General features: G+C 44.8%; 1 protein-coding gene across 2 annotated transcripts; it reads left to right on the plus strand.

Annotated features, from left to right (window-relative positions):
* The first annotated feature begins 5030 nt into the window (after positions 1-5030).
* Positions 5031-8912, plus strand: LOC128414547 (transcription cofactor HES-6-like). 2 transcript variants are annotated; one of them, XM_053389971.1, is made up of 4 exons: positions 5031-5292; positions 5443-5529; positions 5664-5745; positions 6994-8912. In XM_053389971.1, exons 1-4 carry the CDS (start codon positions 5212-5214, stop codon positions 7437-7439), a joined length of 696 nt encoding a protein of 231 aa, XP_053245946.1. In that variant the 5' UTR covers positions 5031-5211; the 3' UTR covers positions 7440-8912. The 2 variants fall into 2 exon arrangements, with proteins under 2 accessions (XP_053245946.1, XP_053245947.1); XM_053389972.1 differs by having other exon boundaries at positions 5670-5745.
* Positions 8913-12404: the final 3492 nt, after the last annotated feature.

Raw genomic sequence — 12404 nt, forward strand, 5'->3', positions numbered from 1 at the left:
TCTTCCCAAACCCTGAGTCAGAGAAGACAAGTGCCAAGGCCTTGCGGAATGCCCCCTGCCCCACTCTCACTGAGTTCAGCAAGAGGGAGATTTTCCAGCTTGCAGCATTGCTGCTCATCTTCCCCACCACTAGGGCGGCGAAGACGAGCACTGAGGCCTTTCGGAAAGCCTTCCTTTTGCTGAATTTCAGTGAGGGGGGCATCCCGGTGGCAGCAGAGGTGGTGGGGCGGGTGGGGCACTGGGGGCGGTGGTGTGGCAGGGGGACAGGAAACAGCCCATTCCCATTTCGCCTCAGATGACAAAATGGATCCCTCATCATATGCATCCCTTCAATATTTATTAGCACCTGATCAGCAACAAAGGCCTCAAAATCATGAATGTGTGGATTGTCACCATGAGAAAGTGTGGCAGATGGGGACTGCCACTGCAGCTCCTGGTAGCAACATCTATGCCTGTTTGCCCACCTGTCCTACTGGCACGACACCCACACCATTCGTGTTGTCAAGCTATGTATTCAGATATCAAAAGGCGGCTGTCATGAATGAATTGTGTTTACATCAGATAGCAGTGTTTGAAATCTGCAAGTGAAATAACAGCTTAAAGAATTGCTGATGGACAGCAGGAAGAGTGGAATCAGAATTGGAGGGGTCCCCATAACTTATGCAATGTCCTGAACAACACGCATTCAGGACTGGCCCTAACATTAGACAGAGCGAGGTGACTGCCTCAGGCAACAGGTGCAAGGGGCCAGCAGATGCAAGGGGCAACAGCAGCCCCCTGTCTCCCCCCCACCCAAGTCCCCTGGCCCTAGCCTTTTGTTGGAGCACAAAGCTCTGTGTGCCATGTCCTGGACCCCCATAACAAATCTGCTGCCCTCAGGTTTGGTGGGCGACTCTGTCCAGTTGTCAGTAGTGAAATGATTTCTCTGCCAGTCCAGTTGGCTTCTGTATGTGGAATGTGTGGGGCAAGAGTAAGGGAGTTTGATGCCGGCAAGAAGAAGAGCAATATTTTCCTAGGATACTGCTTTGCACTGATACAGCTAACACGGACCTCAATGATCACTCTGCTAATAGCCTTTCTTGCATTCTGATGACTAATGACCTCTGACTTCCTATGTCATTCATAATGATGAACATACTATTGTTGAGAAACAATAGCATGGCTCCATATCACATACTGGAAATGTGCACATTCCCATAGAGGAAATGGAAATTTACTCCTAAGTCCCCAAACCCCAAGTTAGTAGTTCTTGTTGCTTTCAACATGCTGAACATTTAAATGAGTGCTAGGCATACAGGGGCAGCAATTTAATTCTTCTTATGCTTTGGAAGGAACAGAGTGAATTCTAGGAAAAGGAAGTTGTTAGGCATTGGGGGGGATATCTTGAAGGGCTTCTTGAATGCAATGCTTTAAAATCAAGCTTTTGGTTTGAGCCAGCGACAGAAAAAACGCTTTGACGTTACAGTCCAACTTTTGCCAGTTCAAATGTTCTGTGTTGCAACTTTGTGAAATTTTATTATGGTGATGTTCAAGACACAGTTTCTGAAATAGCAAGCACCTTATATTTCTTCTTAGAGAGACTGAGTCAAGACCAACACTGTTTCACTCATTTCATATAGCTATATAGGACTACACAGACACATTGGGCTGGATAAATTAACCACTGATTGGTCCCACTGAAATCAACACAGTTGTACGAAATGAGATGAATGGTGCTGGTTTGGAACATTCTGCATAAGAGAAAATGTATGTCTGTTTGGTGGCACACCTAACCCTTAGAATGTTACTCTTTTCAACTGCACACTGTTTAAGTGATAAGATGTGCCACAGGGTGGCTACCAAATATATGTAAATTTCCTCCCATGGATACTCTTGCTGTCCTACTTGGTCATCTCTTTGTCCCTTTCTACTCATTTGGGCATTGTTCTGTGGGAGATTTGCAGTCAAACATAACTACACATGATTACGAGTTAGCATATAAAGGGGTTAAGGACCACAGAGGTCAAATTGTAAGAGTAGGCTCAGTAAGGTCATGCCCCCTCATTTTTGGTAAGGAAACAATGTGTTTCTTCACTTTATTTCCTCACTCTCTTCTTCATGATGTAAGTCATGGAGGGAGGACATGTGTCTGAAGCTATTTTTTCTGTATTTCTACACAATAATACTATACCTGTGCTGTTTTTGCTATTGGAGTGAATAACACATGAAGCAGACCTCCGATTATGTAAGTAAAGCATTTTAAAACTTACTTTGCAGTGTGTTGTTTGTTCACTGCAGAGAGGGGTAGAAGGAGGTCTGCTGCTACACAGAACTGACACAGGATAAAGGAGGTTTAATAGTCTATATTCTTATGCTTCACTAAGCTGCTTAACTTTGATATTTAAGCTTTGCTAGTGGTTCTCTCCCACCAGAGAGTCTGTTTGGCCTTGTACTTTGAATATAGGCAATAAGCCGATTCCTTTCCTTGTTCACCTACAAGTGTGGATACGGTATCAAGGATTAAATATTCTTCAGAATTTTGCCTTCCAACATCTCAAAAATGATTTCCCTCCTTGCTCCCATGCACAGGTGTGGGTTACAATCTTTTGCAATCTTACTAGAACTCAGTTCTGTAAGACTGAGTTGGTAGTCATCTCCAAGACGTCTGCCTCTCGAAAAGGACAGCAAGGAACTTTAAGATAGGATCCCAAGGACTCAGCTGATACAATGAACAAGGTGTCTAGATCAGGCATAGGCAAACTCGGCTCGCCAGATGTTTTGGGACTACAACTCCCATCATCCTTGACCACTGGTCCTGTTAGCTAGGGATGATGGGAGTTGTAGTCCCAAAATATCTGGAGAGCCGAGTTTGCCTATGCCTGGTCTAGATGAATGGCTGTAAAATCTGTATACAGTACTAACTGGAGTATTCGTTCTCCTCATGCTTCTGCGGCTAAAACTTCACTCCTGAAACACAAGAGAGAAGAACCAATGGAGGAACCAAGGGATGCACAAGTACAGAAAATCTTCAGAAAACAACCTAAAAGAAGGGAAATAAAAAACAAGCAAACAAACCTGCTCCATAATAGTTGGCATGCAAGGGTAAGAGACTGAATCGGGATGGGGAAACTGGCAAGGAGGCGGGGCTGGATGGAATGGAGGAATAGAATGGAGTAGCTGGAACAGGAGCAGAGACAGGTGTGTAGAAGGAACCGTATTTTTGTCAGTTCCTGGCAAGCTGTGTTTCAATTTCCCAAGAGGTGGGAGATGAAGCTACTCAGAGATATTAACTGAGTCATTTGTACATCACCAAAATTTAAAGGAGATTAAAAGTCCCAAATTGAAACCCCTCCTCCCCAAACTAAGCATGTGGGTGCAGAATTCTGACAAGGGAAACTGGGATGAGAGAATGGAATTGAGTGGCTGGAACCCTAAACAGAAGCACTACATTTTGTAGCAAGGGCCCATTTGCTTTATATATTACACATTGTAGTAAACAAAGCATTCTTCAACCATTGATGAATGCACCTGCCTGGCTGCAATGGAAGTGCCTTCTTCCTGCAAATCCAAGTCTCCAAATAGAATTGCTACATTACATCCTATGTAATGTTCTGTGTTGTAATTGTTCTGTGTTCTGCACCATTGTGATTGCCACATTGTGATTTGCCAGTGGTAGTGGAGTTGTTAAGTATGCTGTGGGTTTTCTTAGTATTTCCTCCTACAGTTATTGTTTTGCTGCAGTTTTGACTCTACTTCTTGTGGAGCATGGACTTGTAACTAAATTACACTGATTGCCCAAGTATCAAATATTGTTATTTCCCAGAGTTCTTTCCACTGGTGATAGGATATTGCTCCCCTCCCCACAAATTATTCAGATGATTTGGGGAGATGAGAAAAGCCAAATCTTTGTCAGTAGTGTTGACAAAACCTTTTCATGGTTAGATGCAGATATGCGCTCCGTAAGGCTTGTATATAAAACAAACAAAACCTGAAGGCAAAATATGACTCAGAGGCTGCAATCATAGATCATTTTGACGGTTCCTGCTGAGCCTGCTGTGGTTTGAAGATCCATCTGCCTCTTTCTCTTGTACACATGCACTTCCAGTAGTATCAATGATCTAACACCTGAAAAGTTGGTTTTCTGTAGCTGCTGCTTTCAAAGCATGTACATGATATTTAATAAAGGCCAGACTTTGCTGTCAGAACTTGGATGTCCGGCCACCTAACATGCTGGCCTGTAACCACTGGACTGGGTCACGGTCTGATTCATAGGGCTACCATACGTCCGGGTTTTCCTGGACATTAGTGGGATTTCAAAGGCGGTATTGATGTGGTGATGGGGGGGGGCGGTTCCGAAAGGCGGTGCTTTGTCCTAGATCATAGGCAAGTCAATTTTTTAAAATCGTGGTTTTTTGCCATTTTTGTAAAAACAAAAAACAGCTCAAGAACTTTTGGGGTGTCCTGGTTTTTTCTTTTTCAAATATGGCAACCCTACAAGATAGGTCACAACAACAGCACTACCACCACCTTACAAACATGTGGTTATTAATAATCACAGTAAGAAATCATAATGCAAGTTTGGACGGTTGAAGACTGCACACTAGCAAGCCCAGTAAGCAACTTGCGTGTCGCTTTCACAGCCTTTCCACACGTTATTGCAACTCGCATCACTCTCTCTAACATACACACGCTTCCTTACTGCCCTTCCTCCAGCAAGAAACCTCGCTGTTAACTCTTGAGAGCGGAACGATCGCGTCGAATCCCGCGAGCGAGCAACTGAAAAAACACCAGGCAGAAACTAACGGCAAGCAAACATTACAAACGCGCGTTGGGCGACGGTCCCTGTCCAGCAGCGCGGCTTCCCTCCGCCCCCCGCCGCTGCCGCTGCTTTCGCTTGTGCTACGACCAGGAAAACGTCCCCGAAAGCGCCCGGCCAGACAAAGCGCCCGCCCGCCATTGGTGGCTTCGCTCAACATTGGGGCTTCCTCTCGGCGCGCCGCGTCCAATAGACTCATTGACATGCAAATCAGAGGCTATAAATAGGGCCGGGGCGGCGGCCGCGGGAGGGGGCGGGGGAGTGCGGGACGGAGGCAGCAGCCTTGCGGCTTCATCTGTTTATTTCGCTGCACTATTTTCCGGCCTCCGCCTCCTTGCCTCCGCCCCCGGCCGCCCTTGCTCTGCACTTCTCAGTCCCCGCTCCGTCGTCCTGCATTTGCCCCACCGGATCCGGCCATGGCTCCCTCCTTTCGGCCCAGCAAGAACCGACCGAGCCGGGACGACGAGGATTTCTTCGAGGCCAGAGGAGACAGGAAGGTGAGGGAGGTGCGGGAGCTGCGCGGGGGTGTGTGTGGGGGTGGACTTCTGGGGCGGGCTGCGCTCGCGACGTGCTTTTGCAAGCGGGCGCGCGTGCAGCGATCTGCAAGTGGCGCCCTCTGCTCCTCCCCTCCTATTTCTCCTCGCTAGGCAAGGAAGCCGCTGGTGGAGAAGAAGCGGCGGGCGCGGATCAACGAGAGCTTGCAAGAGCTGCGGCTGATCTTGGCGGACACGGAGGTAACTTGGCCGGCGGAGGGCTTTCGGGCGGAGGGGGGGGGGCGCGCGGAGGACGGCAAGGGGGGCTGGGACTGACGAGCTCGCTCTTTGCTGTGGCCTTTCCCCCTCCTCTCTCTCCTTTTGCTTGCTGCTAGTTCCAGGCGAAGATGGAGAACGCCGAGGTATTGGAGCTGACGGTGAAGCGGGTGCAAGGCATCCTGGAGAACAGGTCTATCGGTGAGTGGCTTCAGCTGTTGCCCTGTGACATCCATCCATCCATCCATCCATCCTTCCTTCTCTCTCGTTCCCATCTCCATCCTGGTCCTGCGTCGGGGATCTGGCTGTTTCCTGGGTTACCTAGAGAACTACTCCTTATTAGGGCTGGAGGAGGAAGCTGCTGGGCAGATAAATTAAAGGGGATTGTCAGATAGAGGGAGGGAAATGGACTGGGGGGTGCAGAGTTAAATTGCATTATTATTTTTTAGAAAAGAAGGGAGCATCAGGACCCAAGGATTGCATGGCACATGCATCCATTGCTTATTTTGCCAATAAAGCATTTCAATTCTGTACTCCCATTTCGCTGCGGGTGGGAAGCTATCTTTTCTGTTCTCCTTAGTAAGGCAGCAGTCTTGTATATCCTTACCTGAGTGGAAGTCCCCTTGAATTCAGTAGGAATTTTTTCCAAGTATTGTAAGCAGCTCTCTCTACTTCCTTACGATCATTACATTTTGATTCCTCTTCTTTGCTATTGAGGGCTGTATGCATGATGTCTCTTCTCCCTGCCCCTTGTGATACCACAACAAACCAGGGAGTTTAACACAAAACCGGTGCTACTTAGAGCACACCTGAAGTATTTCTGGTTTGAAGGAAAGTTGCTGGCCTTCACTGTTCTGGTTTCACTTTATGTTCTTTTTCTTTCCCTGTTGCCCTACCTAGTGGCTGCTGCCATCCTTTTTCTGATCTAACTTAATTGTTATGATGAGACTTGTTTTATTTGGAGTAAACATACCTAGGCCAAGCTGTGCTTGTAACAAGGAGTATTGCAGTTCTGCTTCTGCTTGAGTTGTGAATTGGACTTGCAGTGAAATGACTGCACAAATCGAACTTTGCTCAGTCTAGTTAAAACTATTCTTATACAACTGTTACTAGAAAGCAGGCACATTTAGGTCTATAAAACCTTATCTATCAGCCCCATCTACCTTGTTTTTCCAAAACATTTATCTCATTGCATAAAGGCTGGGGCTTTCACCCTGAAAGTTTTATCCTCAACCAGATTTGCAGTGATGCTGGCTGATTGTCCCTTAGAAGCCTCTGGGCCTCATTTTTCAAGTTTGGCATTGACAGGTATGGTGGGGGGGTGGGATGTAGCATCTAGCCAGCCTTGAAGGGCAAGGGAGTAGATAGCCTTCTGCAGTACTACTGGGGAGAGGAGAAATGGATGTTTTGTGACCCTTGCTGTGTTTCTCTCTTTGCCTGTGGTCTCAGATAGTGACAAACTGCAGCGGGAGGCCAGCGAGCGCTTTGCAGCTGGGTACATTCAGTGCATGCATGAAGTTCATACGTTTGTCTCCAACTGCCCTGGGATTGATTCCACCATTGCAGCAGAGCTCTTGAACCACCTTCTGGAGTCGATGCCTCTGAACGAAGGCAGTTTCCAGGACCTGATAGCGGATGTCTTGTCAGACCCCTCCATCAGCCAGTGGCCTGGCAGCGATGGGCTCTCCCAAACGCCTGGGGAATCGCCTGCAGCTTTGAACCTGCCCAGTCCCAATTCGCCTCTTCCTTCACCTTCCTCCAGTGAGGAGACTTGCTCTGATGTGGAAAACACGGAGGCTGAGCAAAGCCACATCTCTTTGGATGGACTGGACAGGTCTAGGACGCAAAATGTGCCTTCCTCCAGCCTTTCCAAATCTATGTGGAGACCTTGGTAGTAAAGAGACTGCACAGGAACCAACGAAGATCTACCTAATAGGGAGAATACTTGAGCACTGTGTTCTTCTAGCCATTGGAATAGAGACGGTGAGGATTTCAGATGGTGCATTTGTGTCGTAATGTTGCTGTATTTCAGGACTGCATAGCTGGGCACTCTTACACTGTCAAATCCTGACAGGCTAAATAGCTCGAATGTGTTAACATTTCATCTGTGAGTGTGAGAGGTGAATATTGGAAAGTCTTGGTTTCTTTTTATGATTAAGGGTGTGGGTTAAAAGTGATGGAAGTATGGAAGCAGAGCTCTTTTGTTGAAGCACAGCAGTGTTTTGCAACTTACCTTTTTTGTTTCCTTGGGGGTTTTTTAATGGTCCTTATAAGTGGCCCTGAATCACTACCTTTTTTCGATTAGGAGAAAACCCTTGTGCATTTGAAAACTTGGTGGTTTAATACCAGTGAAATGTATGAAGTGAAGCAGTTATGCACAACTTCAAATGTTCTAGTGATAGATTTTTCTTTCTCTTATTTTTTAAAAAGGAAAATCCCTGAAAGGGATTGGTGAAGCTAGTCTCTTGATGAGTTTAGTGGTCTAGGATTTCTCCTTCAGTGAAGGAAGAGGAAACTAGGAGCCAGACTGGAATTAGGTGAGCATTTAAAATATTGGTGGCAGGGTGCCTTTTAGAAACGTGTCTTACGCACAGCTAGCACATTTGAATTTATTGTGGTCTGTTTTATAGCTTGTCAAATGTTTTATTTTAATCTTTTTATATATAAAAAAATAAAAGCAACTAAATTCACCAATGATTGCATGTATTTTGAGGGGTGGGTGACAATTCTGCTCTAGAAATTCTGTTCCAAGTGAGCAATTCATAAATATGTATCCTTGAGTGCAAACATTGGTAATTAAGCACTTAATTATTGTACTGAACTTGCCTGTTCAAGTATGGGGAGTTGGAATGTTTCATTTGTTCAGGATTCTTGGGCTAACACAGTGGTTATACTTCTGGTTTTTGGCACACATATGTTCTTGCGTTTGGTTACGTGACTTCCCAATTTAGTTTGTCATTGCTAAGCCTTTGTTTTTAAGCAACAGCATTGGTAATTGTGTAAAAACCAATAACAAATGGCTTAGTGAGGGTTTGAACCATTGAATACGTTCCCGGTTTGAATGGAAAACATTGAATTACATGCCATTAATTAAGAAACTCGGAAGATGTTCTTTGATCTACTGCAACTTCAGCTTTCCTCCACTTAAAAACAGGTGTTTTTTTTATTTTTTAAGATGTGTGAGCTGTTTGTGCTGTTACCTTTCCACAGAGCTGTCATTGTAATATAGATCTATGCTGTAAGTTTCCTTAACGCAAGAAAATGTCCCAGCATAGAGAAAGAAAGGGAGGGGTAAAAGTAAGGTTGGAGGGCTAGCTATGTAATCTTCCTTTTTGTTAACCATGTGGAATAATAAAATTGGAAACAAAGTTTACTGGTAGATGTGTGCTTTGTAACTAACTTTTAAGCCATCGGACTGGATGTCCCGTAATTCAAGCCTGTCACAAGAGTTGTTTCTCTCTGACTGCTAGATTCTTACCTACCTTTGAACTAGAAGGGAGGCCCACATTCTCCCTCCCACTTTTTCCCCCATGAAGGAGAAGTCTTCCCTGTAAAGACCTTTTTTGCTTTTACAGTAGATGAGGAAATGTTTTGATGTGCAAACTAAGCGTTAGTATGGACAGTTCCAGTGAAAATAACACCCTATACATAATGACTTTGAGAGAGAGTGTATGGAATAAAGGAAATAGCCTGTAATCATACCAGCTTAAGGCCCAGGGAAGTCAAATAAAACATGAGCAGGACCTTGTTTTTTTGTTTTTTATTTTTGGTATTTAAAAGCAGCATTTGAGTAACAGTATTTAGGGCTGCAGTCTCTTAGGTATTCCGGACTAGAACTATAATATTATAAGTTAATATTTGTGTTAGTAGACTATTGCAAATTCTTAAGTGGGGAAAAATAGTATTGTGGGGTAGAAGGCTAGAGTAGGAGCCCAAATTGGCTCTCCAGCTGTTTTTGGACGACAACTCCTATCATCCCTAGCTAGCAAGACCCAGTGGTCAGGGATGATAGGAAATGTAGTCTGAAAACAGCTGGAGGCCCAGGTTTGGGAAACATGGACCTAGCAAATGATCTTACCTTTTAAAAAAATCACAATGGATAGGAGAACCTCAAAATAAGTATAAGCAGTCAATTTAACATCAAATGCCTAGGAACATCACCCTAAGGATGTCTACTCACAAGTAAGTCCTACTGAATTGAGTGGGGCTTACTCCCAGGTAAGCATGGTTTGTAGTCCAGGGTTATGCTTCAAGTCCAGCCTTTTTTCAGTTTTGAAAAAATAGGTTTTCAAGCTTGAGGCTTTAAATGTCATCCTGACAATATTTGGGTTGGCCTGCTCTTGTTTGATTCCCTCAGCAGAAGGTATGCATCCAAATCGCACAAAGGTTTAATTAGCAAGGATGCAGCATAATCATAGGGTTAAAGGACTGTTACACTGGCCCTCTTAGACCCTTGAATAGGCAGTGTACATCTTGGTACCCACACATTCATAATGGACTACCTATGCAATAAATGAATAGGAGGTTTTCAGGAGAAAATAAAACTGTAGCCAGCCTTAAGTTGCTCTTTGCACATTGTGAGCAGCCTGATATAGGTACTTAAGCTGTCTGCACTTATGGGCGATTATACTCTCTTTATCCAAGTGGGTCAGTGGGTCTGGCTGTTAACCAGAAGGTTGGTGGTTCTGGCTCACCCAGGGAGGAATTCTTGTGTTGCTGATGAGAGCCTTGGGGTCCCTTCCAACTCTATGATTCCATGTTTCTGATTCCCGGGTGCAAATCTGAGAGGTGTCTTGTAGACTGGGTTCTATCCCTGAGGGCTGGGTTTACCTACCAACCTTGTATCATTCTTCCGAGCCAGTTTTCTCAAAGCTGCTGTGGGGAGGGGAGACAGAATGTACAGACAGCTTTGCCTTGCTGGTTGTTAGCTGAAAATAATTCAAAAACTGTTGCTTTGTGGCCCCACGGAAAGGGACACATGTTGTTATAAGAGTTTATGGTTCCCTCCGCCTTGAGATGGGTGTGGGAAGAGGTTGCATATACAGAGCATGGGTAGGTATATCAAAAGAGGTTTAAAGGTTTGGGTGGTGCAGAAACCTTAGCAAGTTCTAGGTGTGTGGGTTTGCGCATGAAATGTAGGCATTTCTTCTTGGACTTTAGCGTATTTGTGGGAGCGCTTGTGCGTAATTGGATGACTTCTAGTAGAATTGTTCATATGAAAGTGGGAATCTGGAAGATATGGTTCATCCAGACTCACATTTCCCCTTTCCTGTGTGTGTATGTGAGAGAGCCACCTCTGTCCAAATCTTGCAGGTTTGCTGTGTCAGTAGCTTTCTCACTTACAGGTCTCTGGCTTTCTAAACTTCTGCCTAGGTGGCTTTGACCAAAGGAAAGCTACTTTCATTCTTGTCGAAAAGACAACCTCAGCCTTTCCTTGCTATTCAAGTCTCATCTCTTTCTGAATGATGATTATGGGAAGCAGCTACCAGATCCCATCCAGTGTAATTGGCAGTTCTACTCTCCAGCCAAAGAGAAATGAACCTTTTTTTTTTTGTCCTGATACGACTTGCAAGCCTCAAAGTGACAACCGTGGAAACAAGCAAATATTAAAGTCGTGAATTTTTAGCAATAATTGCTTGGGTCACTTTGCTCTGTATTAGTCTTTCTGAGTGTCACTGAAAAAAAGGAGGGTGCAAAAAGCAAAAACAAAACCCCATATTCTGTTCACAAACCTGTACAATTCATGCCTACTTTTCTAAGGTGCCAGAATCTCTGGTAGGTCTTTGCAACTTTTTGTTGTGATCCTGCCAGATGTGAGTTTGTTCTGGTGGCACAATTATGTACTGTAGGAAGAGCTGTCATATTCCTGAATGCTGCTTCATGTAATTCCTGCTGCTTGTATGTAGTAAACTCTAGGGGGGAGATGAGTCTTCTCCTTAGTTTAATACAGAGGTGGGAAACCTGTGACCATCCAGAGAATTTTGGATTCCAACTCCCATCATCAGCTGTTGGCAGGACTGATGGTCAAGGGTTGAGGTGGGGAGTTATAGTCCGACAATAACTGAAAGGCCGCAGGATTCTCTCCCACCAACTTGCGATCCTGAAGTCTACTATCACATTTTTATGAGGGCAGCATCTAGTGTAGAGAAGTTATTTTCTCCTTTCCCCAGTAAGGTTCTGTGTCTTTAATAGGTATATGACACATTCAACCAATTAAACGGATCCTGGCATAAGCAACAGAGAAGTTTAACCTGTTCAAGTTCTGTTTGCCATGCAGCCGTTTTGAGCAAGAAAACCACACAGCTGTTTTAACAAAGCAATTTGATATGGTAATGCTCCTTTCCCCTGGTTGGTAAAGCAATTCTGCTAATGCAGGGGTGTCCAACCAGTAGATCGCTATCTACTGGTAGATCCCCGGCTGATTGTGGGATCCTTATCGTGTACAAAAAGTTATGGGGCGGGGAGCTAAAAAACTCTGTGCAATCCTTCCCCCAAAAAGCTCAACAACTCTAGGCACTTCCCTCCTAAAAAAAGCCAATGACAACGGTTAGATCACTACCAGTTTTTTTATACTGGGAGTAGATCACAGTCTCTTGGGATATGGCCATGCCTGTGCTAATGGAAATACTCTTGTATGCATTGTGGTTGGGTCAAGGGTGATGTTACTGCTCTCAAAACAATGGTGTACCTATTAGACCAAAGTATGTATGTAGCGATTGCTCACTGTTGAATATGCAAAACAGGAATTTGTGGGATGAAAGCCTAGTTAATTGAAGATAAGGTACTACAAGATAAGGTACGACTACTAGTAGCTGCAAACTTGGAGAAAGGGGGAGTATTGTAACTTGTGAACAAAGTTT

The sequence above is a fragment of the Podarcis raffonei genome, chromosome 5 (genome assembly GCF_027172205.1).
Source record: "Podarcis raffonei isolate rPodRaf1 chromosome 5, rPodRaf1.pri, whole genome shotgun sequence".
NCBI classification, from domain to species: domain Eukaryota; kingdom Metazoa; phylum Chordata; class Lepidosauria; order Squamata; family Lacertidae; genus Podarcis; species Podarcis raffonei.

Excerpts from the sequence above, each read along its gene's own strand:
- LOC128414547 (XM_053389971.1), top strand. The coding sequence starts at position 5,212 with ATGGCTCCCTCCTTTCGGCCCAGCAAGAACCGACCGAGCCGGGACGAC. Across the intron at positions 5,293-5,442 it reads AGGCCAGAGGAGACAGGAAG|GCAAGGAAGCCGCTGGTGGA; the intron begins GTGAGGGAGGTG and ends TCTCCTCGCTAG. Across the intron at positions 5,530-5,663 it reads TGATCTTGGCGGACACGGAG|TTCCAGGCGAAGATGGAGAA; the intron begins GTAACTTGGCCG and ends GCTTGCTGCTAG.